The sequence below is a fragment of the Seriola dumerili genome, unplaced genomic scaffold (assembly GCF_002260705.1).
Source record: "Seriola dumerili isolate Sdu_G_001 unplaced genomic scaffold, Sdu_1.0 BDQW01002074.1, whole genome shotgun sequence".
Classification (NCBI taxonomy): Eukaryota; Metazoa; Chordata; class Actinopteri; order Carangiformes; family Carangidae; genus Seriola; species Seriola dumerili.
Genome location: NW_019176329.1, coordinates 119,875 through 135,824, shown reverse-complemented (window position 1 = coordinate 135,824; position 15,950 = coordinate 119,875). Strand labels below are relative to the sequence as shown.

The 15,950-nt window shown below is 43.1% G+C and overlaps 1 protein-coding gene across 1 annotated transcript in view; it reads left to right on the top strand.

Annotated features, from left to right (window-relative positions):
- dock3 (dedicator of cytokinesis 3) overlaps positions 1 to 15,950 on the top strand; it is a 112,234-nt gene that overhangs the window by 18,097 nt on the left and 78,187 nt on the right. Inside the window, exons 4-5 of the mRNA XM_022768986.1 lie at positions 10,025 to 10,080; positions 15,146 to 15,242. Of these exons, the coding sequence (XP_022624707.1) occupies positions 10,025 to 10,080; positions 15,146 to 15,242 (153 nt within the window). The remainder of the gene's footprint in view (positions 1 to 10,024; positions 10,081 to 15,145; positions 15,243 to 15,950) is intronic.

The window sequence follows — 15,950 nt, the reverse complement described above, 5'->3', positions numbered from 1 at the left end:
CAAACTGGTGGTAAGAAACACGGCAATAAAATTTAAAAAAACAGATATAATGAGGTGATACAAAAACATCGAAACATGTAAAAACTTATTGACAGGAAGTGAAACATTTAGAAACATCTCAGTCTCAGCAGCTCAAACTGTTACCGCCAGGAAAGATGCAGAGAAGCTGATGTGTGTTTGTTATTCTGCAGACCGTGTGTCCGCCGGACTCTGCTGTCAGTTCACATCACTACGATGCGAAACGCATCCAGCAGCTCCGTCTCCAGGTCAAACCAGCCTCACATAAAGAGATGGAGAGAAAAGGTGTGAAAGCTAAGACAGGATGTGAGCACCTTCAGCGCCGCTCCTGTCTTTATGCAGCTGACGGCGCCGCGTGGAAACGTCTCCTCCTCAGACTCTCATTGTTGCAGAATCAAACAACAAAAGATGAAGTCGTGCACTTGTGCAGTTGTGATGTAATCACTGTTATTTTATCATCCAGGCCGAGTCAGCACCAGTGTGTGAAATTATAGAGCGGGAGTACATTATGATCCTGCATGGAGCTGTATGTGGGAATTACACAACCCCCCCCCCCCCCTTCCAGCAAGGACAATGAACGCAGCAGAACACAATGGACGAGCTGAGAATAGAAGAAGAACGAGTAGCAGGAGTGTTGGGGTTAGGGTGAGGAGATAAACTCCTTGAGGACAGTAGAAGAAGAAAGCAGAGCGGAGGAGAAGAGGAGCTTCGAGCTGTGAAGACAATGAGTGACGGTTTATCACGAGCTCATCAGCAGGTGTGATAAGACCGAGACAAAAGAGAGTAATTACTGTTCAGCAGGAAGCCAGTGACACTGAAACGAGAGAGAGAGAGAGAAAGTACTGTATGATTGTCATAAGAACTTGAATCACCACCTCGAGGTCGTATCCCTCCGCCGGTCAGACTAGTTCCAGGTCACATCCCTGTTCCTCCAGAGTCAGAGAAAATATTAAACATTTGTCTGAATTTTCTCATAATTGTTGAGTGAAGTCTTCAGTAATGGCTAAAAAGCGTTTTGTGAGGTCATCACGACCTTTGACCTTTGACCTTTAGCCAAATCCTAATCAGTTTGTCCTTGAGTCCGCGTGAACGTTTGTACCGAATTTGAAGAAGTTCCGTCGAGGCGTTACTGAGATATCGCGTCCACGAGAGCGGGACGCACAGACGGTCGGACAACCCGAAAACAATATGGCTGCGGCCAAATGAGGAAGAGGAGGAAGAAGAATAGGCTTAAAGGGGTTGATGACCTTTGACCTTTATGACCTGAGTAAAACAGATTGATCTGACGAAGGTGGAGAGAACAGAAAATAATATTTTAGCCGTGTTGATTCCTATCCTTCAACACGCCGACCTCCGTGTGTTTCTAACGGATCCGACCCGTCTCACCAGCTGCTGGTCGACGAGCTGACAGAGCTGAAACCGACACATTGAGCTGGACGCAGAGTTTGATATCTGTGTGCTCCACTGGCTTTAATACGTGTTCATAAGCGCTTCAAACTCAATATGAAGGTGATTTCTACAGTGTTTTTTAATATTAAACAGCTTTAATTCTCTGCCGCAGCGAAGTGGTCGCCGCCCACCGTCTCCATGAGTGAGACTCTCTCACTCCATGCTGCTCTTTCACTTCCTGGTACTGGACTAAAACTGTGGTTTCAGAGCCTCAGCTCTGCCTCCACCTTCAAGATTAACCCTGCGTCCTGTGGAGACTGTGTGTGTGTGTGTGTGTGTGTGTGTGTGTGTTTGATGATGTGAGGTTGGACATAAACACTGAGTCACCGTGACTAAGCTGGAATATCTGAGCTGTGTTTCCTGAAGTCACCTCGTCAATTTGAGGCAGCATTTACGTCAGGTCTGTCCCTGTGCACGAACCGAAACCATCTTTTCTTCTTCTTTTTCAGACAGATAATCTCGTGGAGATGTGAAATGACTTGCACTCTTCAGATTAGGCTGACTGGACTTGTCTGTTGCACATGTAAAGCAGTAAATCTGGAAGTGATGAGTCCCTCTTCTCTGCACATTGAGCTTTAGAGGTGGCGGCAGGTGCATTTCGTCTTCATGCTAATCTAAACTAACTAACTGGCTGCCAAATATTTAGTAGATCATCTCCACACGTGTGTTCAGCTCTGCTCTGATTCATATTTACTTTAACTTGGTTTTCACACATAAAAAAGGAAAACTGAGTCTGAAGCTCAACTTCTCTTCCTGACTGACACACCTGGATCAGGCCTTAAGCCCCGCCCACCCCCTGCTGGCTCCAGGTGGACAGGTGAAAGAGCAGAGAGTATGAAGATGGTGAGAGGAGGAAACATCAGAGAGACTCAGCCACATGTTTGAGCCTCAGTCAGACCCAGACTCAGAGGAGGAGTCTGAGACCAGAACCAGAGACTAGCAGACGATCAGAACCGTTAGCATAGTTAGCATCTTTTATTTCTTTATGCTGTTTGTTAGCTTGTAACTGGCAGTGGCTGACACAGTGTTAGCTGTTGTGCTAATGCTAACTCTCCCTCTGTACTGACAAGGTTTCAGGTGTATTTAGCCCCGCCCCCTCGCCCCCACAAGCTGACAGGATTGGTTCCTGAGGTTTGTGACGTATGAAACCCTGAATCTGTGTTTATTCATTGGCTCAGGGGGAAACACTCAGTCATGGCGTTGACCTTTGTGGACACAGTCCTAACCTCTACTTGGTTTGTCTCACAATTAATGTGTCACTATATTATTTATAGTTTTTATGATGAAAGTTTCTGAATCATCCTGCACGAATGATCTGAGCCTGAGCATCCATCAGCTCATTGGCTTCAAGTATTTACAAATAATCACTATTCAACTCAATTTTCCAACTTTTATTCACTGGGTGGCATCGAAGCCTTCGTCCTGATTACCTCAATTTTCAGGTCAAAAAATAAACTGTTTCTCACGACTGGGGGAGCGGATGAACAGAATCAGCATCTTTTCTATTGGAGCCGTCTGTGTCCAGAAACCCAAAGTTAAATCATTTATAACTTGGAGCCTTTAAACCACTGGTCAGCAGTTAGGTTACAAAGACCATCAATTATTTAATGGTCTAGCAAAGAGAGAAAGAAAAGGAGGAGAGAGGGAGAGAGAGAGAGAGAGAGAGAGAGAGAGAGAGTTGAGGGAAGTTATGAAGTCTGATATCAGGGAAAAGCTGCTGTTTTATTAAAAGCAAACATTAGCGAGTCACCAGTGATTCCACCGCTGATACGATCTGTGACCACAGCTCCAGTCTGTTAAACTCAAAGTGATTATTGTTTTATCTTTCTAATTCTCTTCATCAAAGTAATTCAACTTTTTTGGAAGAGTTTCGCAGCGGTGGGTCACCTTGAGTTCAGAAGTTGTTCGTCCTGTAACGAGACTTTTAACTGTTTAATCTTCTTTTGTTTTGCCTCGAGGTGTCAAACACTGAACACCAGAAGTCTGAGGAGCAGGAAGGAGAAAGCTTTGAGAGACGTAGAGAGGGAGGAGCAGAGGTTCAAACTGTTGTGTCATGTCGGTCGGAGGAGGAGGAGGAGGAGGAGGAGGAGGAGTCGGACAGATGGGCCGAATGTTAAAGTTGGAGACATGTTGAATAATTTACAGCTGCAGTGAAAAGGGACACTCACACCAAACTGTAGAGAGACGACCGTTGTCTGCTTCCTGTCTAACTTTGTTTAAACATAATGGCCCTGTCTGAGCTCGCCGCTGTGAGCGACCTGAGCTGCAGTTCATATTAGAAGTACTCTCATAATCTATACTGCAGGTTTGAAGATGCACATTAGTGAATATCTAAGTGCGCAGTGCACTTGAGTCTCAGGCAAGAACATTTTCATCTTCTCTAAATCTCTGCTGGTTTGATCTGACGAATGTTTCCAGTCTGATTCACAAAACTCCTTTAAACTTAACTTCTTTTAACTTTAAACTTCTCAAACTTCTCCTGTAAAGTGCTTTTTGAATGTGATGAATGACGCCTGTTCATGAGGAGGTGCTTCTTCATACGATTTCATCTTTAGCACAATCACTGACCCTGAAAGAAAATGTCACCAAAGAGTAAAAAACAAGCTCTTCGCTCTGCTCTGCTTCAAGTCATTTTGTGAGAAATCAGCCGACAAACATATAATATATTCAGCAGAGTCTTCACTCGTATCAGCGGACCGGGAACAATTAGGAAACATGTATCCAGCAGCCAACAATGTGTCATTGGAGCGCTGTTGTACTGTGGTGGAAATAAAGAGGGAATTCACAAGTTAGATGACAAAAAACAGATTTTCTAAAGCAAAGCCGTCCCTGTTCGACCGCATGCGTAGACTCTGGGGCAGCATTCAGAGTTTTACTAACAACAGAGCTGTAAAAGTTTCACAGCCGACAGATATTACACACAGATCCTCAGAAACAACCTGAAAGGATAAAATGAATGTTTTTCAACCTCTCAGCAAATAGACGAGCCGTCATGATGATGATACCGTGATCAGAATGTTAATTTCACATTAAGTTTATTGAGTTATTTACTTTATGATTTACACAAATGTTAACGTGCTGAACTTCAGTATGAGACCTCACAGACGTCTGACATCCTTGATTTAAAGCTCCATCCAGTGTAAAGGTCTGTGTCCATGTGTAGTGTGATTATAAATTATAGATCAGCTCTAGCTTCTATATTAATACTGTGAAAGTATCAAAGCCTCAGTCCACAGAGAAATGCACACAGCCTGTATTCAGAAACTGAGCCTTAAAACCAGCCGTCAGGACTTCTGGAACTTTGTGATGTCACAACAAAGCAGTCTCCGCCCTCAGCCACGCCCCAAGCCCAGAGGCTCAGAGCCTCCTCTCTTCTGATTGGCTCACCGACCTGTTGTTGCTAGAGCTGCAGAGAGAAGCCTGAGAGAGGAGATGTAAAACTACACTGAGATGGTTTTTGGTTCTTAAAAACACAAATATATCTTCTCATGGATCAACACTTGGAGTTCTTGAAGCTTTCATCTTACACAGTTTGGATATAACATGATGTATAAATGTGAATATGAGCCAGTATTGTCTGAATAAACCGACACACATTTACACACACACACACACACACACACACACACGCTGTATGAACAATAGAGCCTATCACACGGCAGTGGTCGGGGTATTTAGGTGGATAATAAACCATTATTTGTATTTGCTTGGATTTGTCTCCTGGACAATTGTGGGGAGCAAACAATTGGCTGTTATGTGTCTTTGGTAAACAGTAAACATCTGTTGGGAGTTATGGGCTGGAGAGGAAGAGAGAGAGGGCTGTGTAATTATGTGTCTCTCTATTATAATCATCTTCCACTGTCTCCCTCTCTATCTGTTTTTTTCTGTCTCTGATTCTCTGCTGTACATTTCTCTTTCTCTAATAACTCAGCGTCTTTGTTTCCTGTGGGGGTTTTTTTATTTTCATTTCTTTCCTGTGAGTCTTTGTTGTGTCACAGTGATTGGCGTCTGAGGGGTTTTTAAAGCACAGGTCAAAACAAGGTGACGCAGAGTATCTGCAGCCGACCGGTGCAGAGAGGGAGAGTGGATCATTCGAAGGTGGATGACAGTTTCTCTGCCGCCTTGTTCCTCTTTTGTTTTCTCCCTGTTCACTCATATTTCTGCCTCTGTATCATTATTATGCTTTTTGCTCTCTCTCTCTCTCTCTCTCTCTCTCTCTCTGTCTCTGTCTCTCTCTCTGTCTCTGTCTCTGTCTCTCTCTCTCTCTCTCTCTCACTCACTCAGTCTCTGTCTATACATGAGTTTATTTTTGTCTCTTTCTCTGTAACAAGACGACCTGTTTAAGTGAACCAGTGTTTCCACAACGTTGGCTAAATTAGGAATAACACAACGCTATGACGACCTCCTGCCCATCACACACACACACACACACACACACACACACACACACACACACACACACACACACACACACACACACTTCGGACCAGGTAGCATCACAGAAGTGCCTGAGGTGTTCTGAATGCACTGACCTGTTAACAAACATCCGCAGCTAACAAGGCAGGGACAGGATGTACGCTGTTTGTGTGTGTGTGTGTGTGTGTGTGTGTGTGTGTGTGTGTGTGTGTGTGTGTGTGTGTGTGTGTACTACCTGGTCTACATCTGATGTCTTTTATATATTTACTTACCGTCACATCAGAATGGGGAAGACCCAGTTCAGTTCTGTTTGTTGTGTAACTGTGTGTAATCGTGGCTCCTCCTGTGTCTCTGGTGTCACACACTCATTTTTATAAGTTTATTATAAAACTTGAACTCGTTTGTATTAAAATCTCGTGTCGTGGGATCTGTAATAAATGAGTCATATGACCGTGAACTGTGTCTGTTGTCCAGACCGGTGAATCTAGGCGTCTGGCAGGGGGACAGAAGCCGAGGATGATGATGTGATAATTTTTATTTCCACTGGATTATAAAGAGTTTTACTGATTTGTGATATATTATGAAGCTGTTGTCAAATTTCTACCAGACCTGGCAACAGCGAGCATGCACAACACCAGAGAACAGGAAGTAGCTCACCTAAATGAAAAGAAGCCATCATCAGTGTTATTACTTCCACTTTTCCTGCTTTGACAAAGTCAAATAGTCCTTTGTGTCTTAAAAGCACATTATTCAGATCAGGTGTCAGCGGGATCTTTACTCCTGATCTACTTTCTCTTTCTTAATAAATCCAATATTAAACAAGTAGCTGTTTCAAATGAGCTCAATTCCTCCGACTTTAATAACATGAAGATCTGGGTTAAACTCTTTAAATCAAACCAAAGTTGGATGTAAAATACACAGAGCACTGTGTAAATCCTGTCTCTATAGACTCACATTGACCCGACTGTAGGAGGAAGAAGTAAAACTACCTTTACAACAGGGTGGAAATACTCCTTATTTATTATGCAGGAAAACAGCTGTGAGCAGTGTATTGTTATATTGTTGTTGTATAATGATATAATGTGGAGCTACTTCACATACTGTCGAGTTTAATCCTCAGCGATGCAGAAACCAGTCATAAACTCTGTGTGTAAAATATTAAATAAAGAAGAAAATAAAGTAAAGAGTGAGCAGCTGCCAAATAAACCTGGTGCAATATTCTGAAGAAGTTAAAAGTTGCATAAAATTGAGACGCCAAATGCATGGCTAACCACAGTTACTCTGTTTCTCCTTAGCACCACTGTTGTCATTTCTGTCTCTCTCTTTGTGAGAATACATTCACATTGTGAGTAGCAGAGGAAGGTGCGCCGCTGCGTTTCATCGTGCGGCGTCCGACCCTCGGAGGTCGTCTGACAGGCAGAGCGGAGCTGGAAACGTCTCTGTCGACAGGAGCAGCAGCTGAAACGCTGCCTTGAAGACAGCTGGGTTATTATGCATGATGGCACAGGGTGGCTTCCTCTCCAAACCGCCGGGGGCCGTGCTTTCAGAGTACAGATAGGACATACATATGCACACACACACACACACACACACACACACGGAGGCAGAAATCCTGGCACCTAAGCTGATACTGTACATACAGTGTCTGCGTTGGTGTACAGGCTGACTCACGAATAGAAAACACACCCACACACACACACACACACACACGTATATTCAGGTACAGTAGTGTACACAATGATGTTTTCATACATGAACAGACAACCAAGCACACACACACACACACACACACACACACACACACACACATGTCCAGTTCTAAAATAGATTTCCTCCTCTCTGCCTCTGCTCTTCTTCTCCTCACTGAAACATGTTGTAGAATATGAATATGAATGAAATCCCTCCAGTATGAAGGTTTCCCTCAGCAGACCTCTGCAGCACCAGCTGCACTTTTTTTTTTTTTTTTCCGCAGTCACAGTTTCAATTATCTTTTTTAGAGATTTTATTTAATCACCTTCTACATTTGAGAGAGAATTCAGTATTTAACATTTACAGTGTGTAAAGATAAAGCAGAAGGGCCTAGAGTTTCATTCCAAATAGAGATAACCACCACTGCAAAAAGTGGTGCTCAGTTTTACACTTGAACAGTAAAGGCGGCCACAGAGCTGCACAGGGTGTCGGACGGTCCACACAAGCAACAGTGCTTCACATCTGTTGTGTTGCAACGTTAAAGCTCCTCCAGTGTAAAGGTCTGTGTCCATGTGTAGTGTGATTATAGATCAGGTCTAGCTTCTATATTAATACTGTGAAAGTATCAAAGCCTCAGTCCACAGAGAAATGCACACAGCCTGTATTCAGAAACTGAGCCTTAAAACCAGCCGTCAGGACTTCTGGAACTTTGTGATGTCACAACAAAGCAGTCACCAAGCCCCGCCCACCTGGTGCCACCATCCAAACCTTTGCAGGATTTGGTTTCTCTGAGTGTTTTTACCTGAAATCTGCTATATTTTTATTGGATCGCTCAGAAAACAGTCAGCCAATCAGAAGAGAGGCTCAGAGCCTCCTCTCTTCTGATTGGCTCACCGACCTGTTGTTACTAGAGCTCCAGAGAGAAGCCTGAGAGAGGAGATGTAAAACTACACTTAGATGGTTTTTGGTTCTTAAAACCACAAATATATCTTCTTATGGATCAACACTTTAAACACCAGAGAAGTGTAAAATATGGGATGTTTAAATTCCTTAAAGTAGTTGATGAGTCAAGCTTTTTGAGCTGGTACAGTGTAAAAGTGTAAAATATGGGACGTTTAAAGGGAAAATGAACTTGTCTGAATGTAGGAGCGCTGCCAGTATCTTTGAATCTAATGAGAAACTGAGAGTTGATATATTTAAGAGTGACAAATGTTCAAGGGATCAAAATGTCTGCTCTGCAGTGACCGTTGAGTGCAGAGACCATGGTGCTGATAAAGTGAAGTTATAAACGGTATGTTTGTAGAAAATGTGGCTGCTGAATCTCCTGTGCGACACTGCAGCTAATTGGTACCATACCGAACTACTGACAGCTTTTCCCTCTGCTATTTATAACTCTAATTACCAAGAAATCAAGATAAAAGAAACGTTTCACAGTTTGTTTTGATTAAATTGGGAGGAGAAATATAAGAAGTCATAATACGTTCAGATCGTGTTTCTGTACATCTGCTGAAGAGTGAGCGGTTATAGTTAAAAGAGATCCAGTGATATTAAAGCAAATGAAGCGGCATGTCGAGCATGCTAGCAGCTTCCATTATAACCTTCACAGTGTCTTCCATGAATTATTGAACAGCGCACCTCTGGGACGCAGCACATGTTTGTAGCAGCGCTGCACAGGGCGCTGGGCTTCATACTCACACATGCTTCTGCTTGTTCTGTCTGTGAGTGTTACCGGGCGGGGAGCAGTGGTGTGTGAAGACAGTTTACTGTTACTTTACCGACTTGTTAGCCTCCTTCGCAGAATGACTCTAGGGATGACAAGGTTAGCAGGTCATTCACTCCAGACTGAAATATCTCGACAGGTAGTGGATGGATTGACAGTTTGGATACAAAGAGACTGAATCCTGACTTTTCCATTAGCATCCTATCATGAGGCAAAAAGCCTGTGGTGCCACCAGGTTTGGTTATCCATCCATGTTCTGCCACTTGTGCAGGTTCGTGTTGTGTTATCATCAGGAGAAAGAGCAGAAAGGACGGACTGGTCACTGTGTATAATATACAATGCATGATGGGAAGTGTTTCAGGGTGATTTCACACCTGAACTCGTTCGTTCGTTTTCCGTTTTGTTTGAGCTCGACGGTTCCCGCAACCTTTTTCCTGTGTTTACTTTCCTGCTCCAGACAATCTGACCAATCAGAGGAGTGAACCTTCTCACCTTGTTTGTAATGATGCATTTTGGTTCACTTGAATTTTTCTCCTTGTGAAAACAAACCGAACCTACAAGTTCACAAACTCCCCAACTGAATCGGACCAGAGCAAACGAGCCTCAGACAAACCGTATGTGAGAATATCACGCAGTATAGTACAGTGGTGCCGACAGTCGATCTTCAGAGTTATAGAGAGGAAGGTTTGATCCTGTCTGAACTGGGCTTTTTTTCTGTCTCTGTCTCTCCAGGGAGTTTTTCCAGCCAACTACATACACTTGAAGAAAGCCATCGTCACCAACCGAGGGTGAGTTCACGACCTCCACACTCTGTTCGACAGAACATTCATATCTCCACTATCTTTCTCTTTTTTGTTTTTGTTTTACCCCGTTTCCTTTCATATCCTGTCTTACCTGTATCACACACAGTAATATCACCTGTTTTAAATCAAGATGAAGTGTGTGTGTGTGTTTGTGTGTGTGAAGTTAAATCCACCTTTTAAGACAGAAGACTTGATACTGTATAATATATTTAAGCCGTTAAATGTGAGAGATTTTGGTGAAGAAGTAATTCGACTTTTAAGGAGCTATTTGTAAGTTTTTGCTTTTGCTACATAGCTAACGTTAGCATTAGCGGCTGTTTACTTAGCAGTCTAGAATTATGTACTGAACTATGTGAGTTCAGCATCAAACTTCATTCCTTTACTCACCAACAGCTGTCTGCAGATGTGGAAAACAACGCTCTTGTTTTGCTTCTATTTCTGTCACGTCTTTTTATCTTCTGAAGTTAGCATGCTAACCAGCTAGCCCCCGTCTGGTCGCTCCAGTCAGCCTGTCTAGTCACTTTCCGATACCGAGTCACTGTAGCCTCCAGTCTGCCCTGAAGAAGTCGCTGCTCAGAGGACGGATCATAACGTCTGCCCGTGTAAACACAAGGATGGCTGAAGCTCTTGGCAGGAAGGCAGGACAGTAAACAACTGCTAATGCTAACGTTAGCTATGTAGCAAAAGCAAAACTTTCACCAAATTAAAGATAGGTGAAGCTGCTCAACAGATTCCCCTAAAAGTCTCAAGGTCATGGCTTGTTTCAGCATCACATCATGTCCAAGTTTAATTTTGATGGACGACATGATGTTGAACATGTTACAGGACCAACATCATCATGTCGGTGAGTAACACTGATACAAATGACTAAAGCTAAAGGCAGCCACAGCTAACCGCGCTGATTAAATAAAATAAGTGACTGAGACAAAGCGTCTTCGTCACACAGATATTATTTGACTGCTTGTCCCGATCTCTAAGATAAACATGGCCTCTTCAGCTTGATCCTTTTATCGCTCATTTCCCTCCTTTTTGTTTTTACCTTGAAAGAATTTATCATCATATCAGTTTCACCTCACAGGCCTCAGCAGCCGCCAATCACAACGTGTTCATGGTCATTTTTCTCCCGTCTTTTCTCACCGATGTGAAGCTGTGGAAAACTCCTCAAAGTGCCTGGTGTTGTGAAAGTTGTTTATCAGGATCTTTAAGTCGCTGCAGCGCTGATCTGAACGTCTCTCGTCTGTCTGGGATGACGCCACAGCGCCGAGAGGCTTCTTCTTCGTCTTCTTGCATTTAAAGCCATTTAAGGGGTAATTTTAATGAAATCTCGTTTTGTGTTGAGACTTTTTTTTTTTTTTTGAGACCCATTCTCTCTAAATAAGGTATGAACCTCCTTGTTCCTGATTCCCTTCCAAGTTCGAGAGTACATATTTTAATACATTTGCATAATGATTGGAAAACCTTTTTTCTTTTTTTCCTTAACTTCTGATTAATCAGAGTTACATAGCGTGTCTTGATTTGCGTAAGAGTTTTTTAATTAAAGGCAGAGAGTAAATTAATTGGAATTAGTGAATCTAGTGTTTTAAGTAGACCTCCAGGGCAACGAGCGACAGAGCTCCGAGTGGAGACTCTCAGTGTGTTTTACTGAATCAAGGAGGCTGGTGCATGATGACGAATAACAAGTGGGTCTGGAGTGTGTGTCTGTGTGTGTGTGTGTGTGTGTGTGTGTGTGTGTTTGTGTGGAAACACCTGATTAAAAGGTGATTATTAGATCCACATTAGAGCCGAGACGTCAGCAGGTATTCAGACTGACAACAAGGCTGTGGTGTTTGGTGACTGAGGGCGACCGGTTTGAGTTACACATTAAAGCATTTGAAGGTCACCAGACACTGAAGGTTTCTAATCATCTCAGACAGGAAGATAACTGTTTTCTCGTGTTGTGACAGTCGTGAGGTAGAAATGTGCCGTTCATGTTAGAAAATAATCCACGAGAAATGTTTGTTTCTGTGTAACTTATCGATCAACAGTTTGTGCCTTGAGCTTCATCTCCAGACGACGCTGCGTGTGTTTTATTTCTGGAGCTCTCAGCGTTCGCTCCAACTGACTGATCAGATCACAGAGGGATGGTGGGTCCTTGAGGATCAATACACAGTATACTAATATAATAATAATAATAATAATAATAATAAAAAAGATTTTTACATAGCACTTATCAAAATCAGAGATTACAAAGTGTTTCATTCATTCATTCATTCATTCATTCATTTTCTACCGCTTATCCTCTAGTAGGGTCGCGGGGGGGCTGGAGCCTATCCCAGCATCAGAAAAACAGTTTTCTAAAACGAAAATATTTATTTATGGAAGTAAAACCTCTCTTTCTACTTCCTGTCCTGAAAACATTATCACGTCGACCTACAGCCGCACATCGACGTGCTGCAGCCTCCAGGTTCAACAGCGCGTGGAGTCGCTCTGAAAACTCTGTCAGCTGCTTCTCTGCAGGATGAATCCACTGTAAGAGCTGATATTTACAAACATCACAACAACAACCCCCGCACTTCAGGAACACACCCATAGAGACAAATACACCTCTGCATTCACACTCACAGTGAGACACACACACACACTCACACACACACACTCGGAGAAGAGGATGCAGTTACTGTACAAACACGTGGATGATGGCAGGCATTTTCAAAAACACACAGGTGCAGTAATGAGGAAAGGAAATGAGATTTATGGCCACACTCCAGGTGAACACACCTTTAACAAGTTCACCTGTGACAGCAGAAAATAAAAAGAAATACTTCTACACCCAGTTTACAGAGGAAGGAGAAATGTTCAGAATGTTTAGAATCACCACGTGTGTGTTAACGTGTGTGTAAATGTGTGTGTTTAACACAGTGCAGTGTTGTGACCGTCAGTTCCCATTAGGATCAATGTGGTCAAATGACCACGGCCCCGTGTTTGACCCTCAGGTTAATGTCAGCATATGGAGTTTGATGGTACTCAACTCTGACACCAGAGTCCGAGAGTGTGTGTGTGTGTGTGTGTGTGTGTGTGTGTGTGTGTGTGTGTGTGTGGTTGCGTAACATCTTATCTACAGGCATGTTAGTAGTGTTAGTGTTTAATGTTTATTCCCTCGAATTGTTTCCAACATAAAAGTACAAAACTATTATCAGAAAAATGTAAGAGGCACTTTACTAAATAAATAAGAAATACTTTTTATATATTATGATAGACATCACACGTGGGGGGAAATTCAGAGCGAAGCCCGGAGCAACAGATAACACACGACTTTGTCCCGACATCAGATTCAGTGCCGCCATCACAGCTGCTGTTTGAGTCGTCATGCTGAGACCTTTTAACGAGCCGCAGACTCCGACTGATATTTACATCCTGTTCTGTTTGTGAATCAGTTCGACTCATCCTCTTTAAACAGTGTGCAAATAAAAGATTGATGCCTGAATCAATCTCGTCAGTAGTTTAGGAGATAAAGAAGAATTTATTCCTCACACTGTCCCATCGAACATTCATGGTGTAAAAGCTGAAGACAAACTGCTTCTTAGAGCTGTCTTTAAGATAATTAAATCCATTAGGAGTCTGTATACTGGTACAATAATGGAAAGGGTTGTCTGTAATGTCCACAAAATAGTAAATTAAATCTGGATTTGTAGTGAAACAAAGTTAAAGTAGCCAAGAGACAGAATATTAAACGCCTCTGTAGCCTTTAAATATTTTGTGAGGCACAGACAAAAGGAGAAGTCCCCAGAAATCACTCTTCCGACAGGAAGTGCGTTTAAAAATAAAATACTTGCATAAAGAATAACAGAGGGACATACATGAGAAGAGAGAGAGAGAGAAATATTAGGATGGAGCTAAAGTGGCGCCAGAGAGACGAGACGAGGGCAAGGTGAGTGCAGGTGGAGGATGAAGGGAGAGAAGGAGGAGAAGGACGAGCGCTCGGGAGAGGAGAAGAAGAGGAATGATGGAAATGTGCCAGAGCGAGAGAAGAAAAAACTTGGAGGAACGATTCAAGGCAGGGAAGCAGAACGAGGGAGGGGGAAAAAAAGGAGGGAGAGATTAGATTGAGTGAAAAATAGAAGAGAAGAGAAGAGGAGGAGAAGCGTCTGAGATACAAGTGTAACTAATGTGGGTGAAATCACCAGGCGGCCGCCAGCTACAGCTCAGCTGGGAGATCAGCTAATCTAGCACACAGGCTTTTATTAATTAATCAGTTATGAGACAGAAAGAGAGAGAGAGAGAGAGAGAGAGAGAGTCAGGGTGGGAAGAGAAGAACGACAGCATGGGAGGAGAGGGAGGATAAAGAAGTGTGTGTGAGACAGAGTCGCTCTAATATTCATGACTCCGGGGCTGAGACAGTGACTCAGCTTTCAGTTTTTAGTGAACATCCCCGCGATGGTCAAAATTATGTGCAAAGAAGGTAGAAAACAACGGAGCGAGGTGAACTGAGGCTCCGCCCCCTCAGCTGCTGCAGGAGGTCACTCAGGTTGGAAACGTCAGGGAGTCTTGTCACGTCAGTTATTTTTTTACAGGTGAACATTATATCACCTGAGACCAGTTTCCCATCCACATGAATTCAGAAATATAGTATGAGAATTTACTCTGTTAAAAGTAAAAGTACTGCAATTAAATTCCGTACTTGTACTTGTACTTTGTAAAGTAAAGTTGCTCTTTAAGCCCAAAAGAAGTGACTTTACCGACATCACAACGATTGAAGTGGCATTTTCCAAACCAGCTGCTTCTAATAGTGTTTTCACACTAACATCAGCAGGTCTCAGCAGGTGTTTTTAAACCTGCTAACAAAAGGACACACAGAACCGCAGGGACCGATGTCATAACATGTAGTTACATACACACACACACACACACACACACACACTGATACAGGGGAGAAACGGCGAGCTGAAGCCGCTGTGCAGACGGGTAAAACAGACCCGTCGTGGTGCTCCTGTCGGTGTCGGAGCTTCTGTGTGAGACGCTCCGATCGGTTGTTGTGTGTTTTTAAATGTTTTGGTTCTGTGTGTTCCTACAGGCCGCATGAGACTGTGGTGCCTCTCGAGGACCCCATCGTCACCGAGGTGACATCGACGCTGCAGGAATGGGCCTTACTGTGGAAGCAGCTCTACGTGGTAAGAACTCAGAATATTATACTTTGAAGTGTCACTGCAGATTTTTTATTTTTTATTGTTCACTTTGGTTCGTCGTGCACAAAGGCAAAGCCGCCAGACGCCTGCAGCTGTGTCGTGTCCTGCTGTAGTCTCGGAAAGTTTGGAAACAAAAACCAGAAGTTTTTTGTCTCAGTTGAAGACTTGAACCTGTGCTCCTTTTACCTGTGGTGTGCCTCAGGGGTCAACCCCTGGACCCATCTTATTTTCATTATATTCATTATTTTCATTACATATTCTCCCCTCAGGGCAGTTCATCCGACAACTCTCAAATTTAACCACCAGTGTCTGCTCGAGGTTAGCAGCTGGATGTCTCCAAATTTTCTTCAGTTAAATCGAAGTAAAACTGAAGTTCTTATTTTCAGTCCAGTCATTCTCAGCTTCTTATTGTTGCACTTCCTGATTTCAGCTTTCCATTGGTTCTTGCAGGTGTCGTTTCTCCTTTAATGTTTGACTCAGTTCACATTGATGAGATCCTCAGCAGCAGGTTGCTGCGTCTTAAAGATGTTCACTTATGTTTGCGGGGACGACAGCTGCGACGCTCTCACACACCCGCAGCTCATGTGCCAAGATTCAGACGCAGAGACGGTTGTAGTGAAACATTTTGCAGTAACAGACAAAAACACTGATTCCTTTAACTTCCAGTTTCTCCTCAGATATGTGAAGTATCTC